This window comes from Perognathus longimembris, chromosome 11, assembly GCF_023159225.1.
Source record: "Perognathus longimembris pacificus isolate PPM17 chromosome 11, ASM2315922v1, whole genome shotgun sequence".
Classification (NCBI taxonomy): Eukaryota; Metazoa; Chordata; class Mammalia; order Rodentia; family Heteromyidae; genus Perognathus; species Perognathus longimembris.
In genome coordinates this window covers 42,291,142-42,300,271 of record NC_063171.1, presented here as the reverse complement: position 1 = coordinate 42,300,271, position 9,130 = coordinate 42,291,142, and the positions used below count along the sequence as shown (strand labels likewise).

The following is a 9,130-nucleotide window of genomic DNA, read 5'->3' as shown; positions in this document are numbered from 1 at the left end:
AAACACTCAAACAGGAAAGCCAAACTACGCCAAATGGTGTGGAGAAAACACTTTATTTTTCATAGGACTGAGCACAAGTGCTGATCACTGGCGAGGCAGACATGGCAAACTCTGGCACTCAGCGGGGTGGACATCCTGTGCGCTCCTGGGAAACAGGCAGGGGGCCAATGGACAGTGCTCAGAGCTCTCTTGGAGAACATGAGAGTGCTGAAAGAGACCGGCTATTGGGCAAGAATTCAGCCGGCAGGAGACAGTCCTCAGACATGGCTTCCTTTAAAATTACTTTTCGCCGTATTACTACCCAGGTCAGCAGCAGCCCCCAGAGCCCTGGCCACAGCCAGAGCCCCCGGACTGCTGGCCACTGCCTCGATCACAGGAGCTGGAGCTCCTGCGCCGGCAGCCATGGTGGGACCTGCGCCTCCTGTGGTGGCCCAGGCAGCAGCCGCCCTCAGAGGAGCTGGGCCCACTGCATCCCCCAGAGCTTGTAGCACAGCAGGAGGAGGCTGCAGGCAGACATCCTACTGGGCTCTTTGGGGGGCACTTGGGTGAGGGGCACTTGGGTGAGGGGCACTTGGGTGTTGGGCACTTGGGAGGGGCCTGGGCCTGCTGCTGGTTCTGTTGGCAGGACATCTTGGTGGCAGTCAGGGAGCCTGGAAAGATCAAGGGAAAAGGTCAATGCAAAAGCCTTAGGCCAGTGTCTCCATGGAGAAGGGTTCTCTAAAGCCCCTGCTTCTAAGATGGGCTGCTTCCTGAGCTGTGCTCTTCAGAAAGAAATAAATGGAAACGGATCTGCAAGACCTGTCCTTCTTTGCTTCCAGAAGAGAATGCTGATGTTTCTAACCTGGACCCAGGTCCTCTGTCTCTACAAAACCCTGAAGCAACATCTCCATCAGAGAATGACTCCCGGAGAGTGCTTGGAGCATACATGGATCTCAGGAAAAGAGTGGGCTCAATGCTGAGAGCCAGGACTACATTGGGTTCCAGACTCTGTTGCATCCCACACATGTTTTGTCTCTCCTTTCCCCTCATCTTTTCCCTCTCTTGTCTTCAGCTGCTCTGCAAGGTCCTCTTACTTCTGCAGATGCCAGTCAGATGCCTCTGCTTCCCACTCCCTCGCTGAAGTGTTGGCTGTCCTCCCCACACGCTCCCAGCTGAGAATCTGCCCTGATGCTGTCCACTTACCTGATGCTGGAGAGGCAGGAGAAGGAGAGACGGCTGTGTCTGAAGAGGCTGTGGATGGAAGGCTCAGGGCAGGAGCCCTTTTATCCTAGGCAGGGTTCATGATACACGGCTTGAACATGCTGTTGCTGACACAATTTGGGGAGGAGACAAACACTTCCATCCCGGGTCTCCAGCATCTTCGTCATGCTCACTAAGATGTTTGGAAAGAGAACCAGAAGACCTTCATCCCTGCTCTCCCATGTGTGATGGAGACCCACCATTTCTTCCCTTTCCACTCATTCAGTTCATGTTCTGAGATGAAAGAGTGAAAAGAGAAGAAATGTCCCTTGTAGTTTTGCTGGCAGCAGTTTGAATGTAGAAATGCATATGACACATTTCCTGATCTTGAACTTTTCAAGTTTAACTGGACTGACAGAGAAGTAAATGTATATGTCCGATACTATGTGATTTGTCACACAATGTCAAGGCCTCTGAATGCATTTATTTCTCTAGAGATTCCTAGTGGGAATGATTGGCTCCTTCCTCTGAGGGATGATGGCTGATCTGAGATCACTGGCCCTTTAGAATGAAGTCTGTTAGCTATTGGATGGGGGATGGGACTCGGGCCCTATCTGAGGTGGGTGGGGTTCCTAGAGAGCTAAAATTATGGAAAGATTATGTGGATGAGCAGACAAAGTTGTGAAATGACCTATATCAGTTGAAATGGTAATAACCAAACAATGTGGAAAAAGCCACTTTATCCATATTTAGCTTCCTGAGGGATGTATGGTATTGATTATGAGAAAAATAAAATGGATTCATGAGCATAGGACAGCGAAGGTGATTGTTGAGCATCTTGAAGATGTTGAGTCTTCAAGGTTCAATGTGATGATGTAGATACTATGTGAACCACAGTTAACAAAATCAGAACATTTCTAAGGTTTATGGAGGATAATTTTTATGCACTCAGAACCATATTCCCATTGGATTTTTATAGTATTTGAAATGCATTTATCTCTGAATTCATCCAATATCATAACTATATTTGCTATTGTTTCTATAAATATACAATTTATAATATTATTTATATTTAAATTAAGTGATAGCATTTAAATGGAACATTTAAGGGTGAATTGTCCTTTTCTTTCTCTCTCTCTCTCTTTCTTTCTTTTCTTTCCTTCCTTTTTTTTTCACCAAGAAGAAACTAGGATTTAAACACAGTCCCTGATGCTTTCACTCATTGGCTAGTGCAGTACCAACCAAGCCATGCCTCCAATCTCTATTTTTCTATATCTTATAGCTTATGACTTTTTGATATAAAATTTCTTCCCCTTATGTACACTTTCCCCCACTAAAATATGTTGATTCAATGATGGACTTCAATATATCAAAGGAAGAATAAGTTGAATTTGGTTTTAAGGAATGTGACTGGACGTGGGAGAAGGGGAGAGGCTTGCGGTTGGCACTGACCCTTGCTCTCTCAGAGAACAAGCTTAGATCAAGAACCACACCAGAGTCTCTAGTTTTTTCAAATTACACAGAACTTTAACAATGGCTAGGGCTGGGGATATAGCCTAGTGGCAAGAGTGCCTGCCTCGGATACACGAGGCCCTAGGTTCGATTCCCCAGCACCACATATGCAGAAAACGGCCAGAAGCAGCGCTGTGGCTCAAGTGGCAGAGTGCTAGCCTTGAGCGGGAAGAAGCCAGGGACAGTGCTCAGGCCCTGAGTCCAAGGCCCAGGACTGGCAAAAAAAAAAAAAAAAAAAAAAAAAAATGGCTAATGCACTATAAGCATTACTTTTGTCTTATATCAGACTAGATGATGAAGATGGAGAAAGACAAAGTTGAAAAATGCATCACTTTCCACCTGCTTTTGCTGGTGACCAAGGAACAAGAGAATGCTACCTGAGCAGAGGGATTGTTGACTGAAGGTATGTTACTGGGGGAACTCTGGACCTTCTAAAGAGTCTTCACCTGTCCTCAGTCTGTGATTGGCTGGAGGTATCACCTTCTGTTTTTCCTTACAGGTTCCATGTTTGTGCCTGTGCCCTTATCTCTCCTTAAATGCTACCACCAGCATTCATTCTTTTCTTTTTTTCTGTATATGGAGTACTGAGGAATCGAACCCAGGGCTTCATGTATGTGAGGCAGGCACTCTACCACTAGGCTATATTCCCAACCCATCATTCATTCTTAAAGGAATACCTTCATTTAGTAGAGCTCTTTTAAGTATCATCAATATTCTCTACCCAACGAGCACCCAGGAAACCCCTGCAGTAGACAAAGTTGTGTTGATTGGTTTGCTCCAGTGATGAGATAGTGCACTGTCTGGAAGCAAAAAGAGATGACTAGCATGGGATCTGGGCTTGTGTGGGATCACTTGAGGAGGGGTTCAAGGAAATGAGACTTGGTTCTGGATTGGGTACTATTAGAAAGCAGGGACATGTTTTGTTTTATCGTGGATGATTTCCAATTACAGTGTGGACCAATGAGGTAAGGCTAATGCTATAATTGATAAAGAAGTAGAAATCCTTTATACTTGTTGGGAAAAGGAAATTCTTGGCCATTTTTGTGATTTGAACAATGCTCTTGTATGTTGGTGATCAGAGTGGTGTTGTTTATTTGTCATGGCCCCCTCATAGTTTCAAACTTGTCTTGCTGAATGTTGGATTCCATGAGAGTGTTTCTAGTCAATAGAAAAGCATCAGAACCTTAGCTACTACAGCCGGGCCAGAATTGTTGGAGCCACTCCTTTTATTTTATTTTTCTCAGAAGCAGTTGTGGCCAGGCATCAGGCTCAGCAGCAGAAATGGACAATTAATAGAGGGTCTCAGTATTTGCATTCTGCATTCTCACAGTTTGGTACATTGAATAAATACAGAAATATTAAGTGTCATAAGCCTATGATGAAAGACATTAGCGTCTAGACTTGGCTGCACAAATGAATGTCACTTCTCCATATCTTGTGGTTTTCTGAAGTGAGGGTTGTCTCACAACAGCAACAAGCATGCACCCGACCCCTTGCATGGCTTGTGACTCTGCATCACAGGCCGAAGGAGGAGGGAGTGATAGTTGAATAAGGAACACAAATGCCATATTTGGGCAAGTTTTTTTTTAAGGTTCAAAACATGGTTGTGAATGACTTTCAGTAGTGGTCCTCACCTCTTTTCTATGTGAAACACAAGGGGGCATCTGAAAGACTATCTTTCAGACACAACTTTGACTGCCTGTTTTGGAAAGACCCAAAGATGGAACTCATTGATCTCACTTCCAACCCGATGAGTTGTTTGTTCCTGTCTCTCACACCCATCTGTTACCTCATGAGATCAGGTGCTCTGCAGGTGCCAGGCAAGAGCCTTCTATTCAGTGGTGACTGACCACAGCTATAAGACAATGGTCTGTTCACTTCCCCTAGAGCCTCAGGACACGAGTCCCATGAATCTCATCCTGAAGAACCTTGCCTCTCTCATAGTCTTAAGACAGGAAGGAAATAGAGACTGGTCTGGCTGGATGAATCCGGGGGAAAAATTTATGACTTAGTCATAGTAATTGGTATTATAGGAACAGGCGGTACAGGATCTCAGATTTAGCTCCTTGGAGTATGTTCTTGGGTACCCCTCTCAGTAATGTAGAATGAATCAACAACACATCATTTGTTTCCCTTTGGTACAGATTCCCAGTTCCTTCTCAGTCTGACCCACCTGTGCCCTAACAATTGTAGAATATGATAACTAGCTAAGACACTCTTAAGGAAAACAAGAAGAGGGAGCCAGAAAATTTCACTTATCTTTAATGCCAATGTGAAGGTATATGCCATCATGAAGGTATGTGCCATAGGGCTAGCCTATAGATTCTTCTTTCTTCTCAAGATTAAGTTGTAGCCTTTAAAAAATACATACCTTTCTAGTCTGGAACAAAAGCTCCAGATGGGTTCAGATTGGAGTAGAATTTTCTTTTGGTATTGGGATGTTGGCTAAAATCCAGATGCTGAAATAATAGGTACCACTGATCTCTTTATGTTGATGTTAGCCTAGAAGAAGACAGTGGAAAGCTCTACAGAACTGGCTATGAAATGACAGAGCTCTATTTATTTCTTTCAGCTACCTATTTGGAAGACTGAACTTTGGTGAGAATTTTTCTGGTAGGGAAGCCATTCATTGTCCTAGAAATGAGTGATAGGGTTGCTCCCTTATCTCATTCAGGGGAGGGAGACTATTTTCTTTCCTAAGACAGGATGCAATGGAAGGGATGGTTGATGCTAATAAGATGTTAGAGATAGGGGAAGGAAGAGGCTTGTGCCAATGCGGGGGAGTTTATGAAGCATTTGGAAAGTTTATATCTGACTGGTAATCCCATGTGTAGAGTGATGCTTTGAAAGGCCCCAGAAGGAATTTGGAATCCCAGAAGGATTTGTGTAAGTACAGTATAAGATAACCCTTACACGAACTTGCATGGGAGCAAGCAATCAACAGAGGAGGGTATGGTATAATCAAATATGGAATCATTTCTCTCTTACTCCCTATGTCTCAGCACAATACAGGAGATTGTATTTTTAGGAGCAAGGGAGAAATGGATTGGTGAAAAGAACACCCACATACATCCCCTTCCAACTGCAAATACTTGGGCAGAGGGTGGGGTGGGGGTGTTCAGGTTTATTTCTAAGTAACTGAAGAGTGGGATGGAAAATAAATGGGGAAAAAAGAAAGAACCCAAAAATAGTAAACAGAGAAAACTGAGACTTGGCAACAGAAAATACAGTTGGGAAAACAAAAGGAGAGTCATTGTAGAAATCAGTCTTAAGGTGGATTTACCACAACCAGGACACAGTGGCAGCTGGGAATCATATATTTATTGATGAATATGTTTCATTTTAACAAAAACCAACCAAATAAAAAGATTAGGATCTATGTAGATGAAACAGCACATTCTATCAAGGAATCCCCCACTCTTACCATCATTACTAATGTTCTGCAGGAATTCTCAATTCTGGAGGTTGAGAGATCAAGGAGGAAAGGTGCAGGCACTCTGGCATATCTGTATGATCCCTTGGATGAGCTGACCCTGCTTTAATGTGGTTTTCACATCAAAGTTATTGCTGGTTATTTCTGGAGTGTCAGAAGCCAGCGCTCTCATGTAAACCTGTCATGGTTCAGGTAGAAACATTATCCAATGCTGTGGAAGCCCCCACAGCTGAGGCTCAACAAGAAGAGACTGCAGGTAGATGCTGGCGCAGGTGTGGGTATAGGCATTTGGGGAGACAGTTGAGGCAGGTTTGACACTGCCTGAGTTTTATTTCCAGGGCAACTTGCAGGGAGATTTAGACTCTAGATGAAACAAGAATGCAAATGTGATATGTCGACTTAGAAATTCAGCCTATTCATTTCAGAGCTTGTGACTATGAAGCTACACCTTAGGGAAAATTCATGAGCAGATAGAAAAGGGGAAAAAGCAAGTACCTGGGCCTTTCAGGGCTCTGACCACAGTAGTGAGGAGTGGTTACATCTTGGAGCTCTCTTTCTATTTTAGGTGTTAGTCAAGAAGTTTGTGGCAATTTGATTGTAGTACCCTGGGTATTTTATATATGTGTGTCTGAATTAGGGAAGGGAGGGAGAACATTAACATGGTAAGACAAAGGGTAAAAGGCGAACCAACGCAACAGCAATACTTACAAGGCAATATATCGTAAAATAACTGTACAACTTGGTGGGAGATTGGGGAGGAGGGAAGGTGGGAGAAAAATGAAGGAGGAGGTAACAAGTTGGACAAGAAATGTACTTACCATTTAATGTATGTAATTGTAACCCCTCTGTACATCACCTTGACAATAAAATAAAAAGTCTGTGGTAGGATTTAGATGGGGTAAGGTATCAAATCTCATTTCAGGTGCATCTCTTTTTCTCTTTTCTAGAACCCAAGCCTTCTGCATCTCCATGGCAGGTATAGAAAGTTTTGAGAACAGAAGAGATACAGAAAACCCAAAGCTGTTAAATATGTGTTCCCCAAACATTCTTTAGATTCTCCACTTCTGATCTTTTCTTTCATTAAAATTATTCATTCATTCAAGCAATTCATGTTAAGATGAATTCGTATTAAGGTACACAGTGTTGCACAAAGGAGATTCAAGAACAAAGAAGATTCCACCCTTATCCTTAGGCTGACAATGTGGGGCCTAGTGACAAGCAGCAAAATCATCATGAGTCAACTGAGGATGTCATGATCCATGTATGTGAGAGGTTAGAGTCTGTCCCTAGTTGCTCTGACTGAATGGTGAAGCCGATGGTATCTCTTACTATGGTGGCTGGTGTGATGCCTTTATTGGCCTAAGGACAATAAGCCAGGCAACTAAAAGAAACTTGTAGACCCAAGAGGTATCTAGGGAGGCACTGTCCTCAAAATTTTACCCTTGATGGATACTTTCACTGAACATAGTGACTCTTTAGCAGTGTCTACACAATAGGCCACAATGAGAATCCGGCTAACTACAGAACCACGGTGGCTGACTTACTGCTTTGCAAGGAAATAAGGAGACAGCGCTGACAGATTTTCTGGAAAATATACTCCATAGGAACTTTGTCTTGTGCTCTATTGACTCAAGGATTTAGGCTACAGTTACATGCTGGCCAGTATCATTTATGGGGTGAATATGTTAGTGGGAGAGGTTGTCTGAGTATTCCTGATAGGATTGAAAAAAAATGAGACCTCACTTGTGTGGGATAACTTTAGTTGTGGATCATGACTGAAATAGCTTTGGGTGTTTCCTGATTGCACCACCATCTCAAATCCAGATTGCTGGTTAATTCTGATCCCATTTGTCCACTTCCTCAAGCAAGAGGCTTCACCCACAGTGGCACTTCGGAATTGAGGCCTAACTGCATAGGCACTGACCAGTTTTTAAGCCAGATCTGGAGAGTGCTGGTTGAGGGCACGGTGCAGGGTTTAAATAACAAGCCAGGGGGTGAGAACTGTTTCTCTGATTGAAGAAGTGGAATTATGAACGTGAGCCACAATTTCAGCCATGTTCTTCCTAATCTACTATTTTTTGAGTATTTTTAAAAATTATCTTTAAGTAGTTGTACAAAGGATTTGCCATATAACAAGGCAGTTTATGAATACAGTGCATCTTGATCAATATCACCCCTTTCAACATTCTTGCCCTCCCCTCCAAACCCTCATTTATGTAGCTAGAATGTGCCTGTTAATCTATAAGTAAACACACTGAGTGGTAAGCCAGGGGTTATAAATGAAGTAATTGAAGTATAGCAGCCTCCACAGAGAGCTCCAATTGTATCATTCTTTAGAAAGACTGAAAGACCACAGAATAAGTACCAGGAAATGGGTACTTGCAAGAGGGGATGGCCTACAAATAGCTTGGTAAAATAAGTCCCACATCACAGAATTTCCAGATTATATCCAAGTTCTCTCAGGTTTTACAGGAAATAATCTTTCCAACTTGAGTTTCAGGGTGTCAAATCATCCTCCATCATTCTCCCTGCCCTTTTTCAGTGCAAAACTCTCTGTAACCCTTCCAAGAGGGGAGAGAAATGAGATCCTTAGTGTGTGTGTGTGTGTGTGTGTGTGTGTGTGTGTGTGTGTGTGTGTGTGTGTGTGTGTGTAGCTATTCCCAGGACTGGGTTATCATCCTGGCCAAGGAATTGAGGATGGTGAAAAGTGACCATGTTGGCATCCGGATGTAAGGGATAGAATGAATGACAAGTGAGTTCGAGTGGTGAGAATGCAGAGTTTTATTTTTGATGAGGTCAGGCACAGGGACCTGCCGGATATGTGCAGGCCTCACTGGAGCAGGGATGGGAGAACCATGAGGTCTTGGATGCCGATCAGAGAGGCCTTTGGGAGCGTTTGGAGCCCTGGACAAGGGCACCAGAGCAGGGTGCTGGAAAAGGATGGATCAGGATGTGGCTTCTTGGCTCCCGACATTCTTCTTTCCTCTGAATCTGCTGGTCTCCGCA

At 43.6% G+C, this 9,130-nt stretch overlaps 1 protein-coding gene across 1 annotated transcript; it reads right to left on the bottom strand.

Annotated features, from left to right (window-relative positions):
* Positions 1-306: 306 nt before the first annotated feature.
* On the bottom strand, positions 307-630 carry LOC125360039 (late cornified envelope protein 3D-like). The gene has a single exon (XM_048358000.1). The coding sequence runs from the start codon at positions 628-630 to the stop codon at positions 307-309; it is 324 nt and encodes a 107-aa protein (XP_048213957.1).
* Positions 631-9,130: the final 8,500 nt, after the last annotated feature.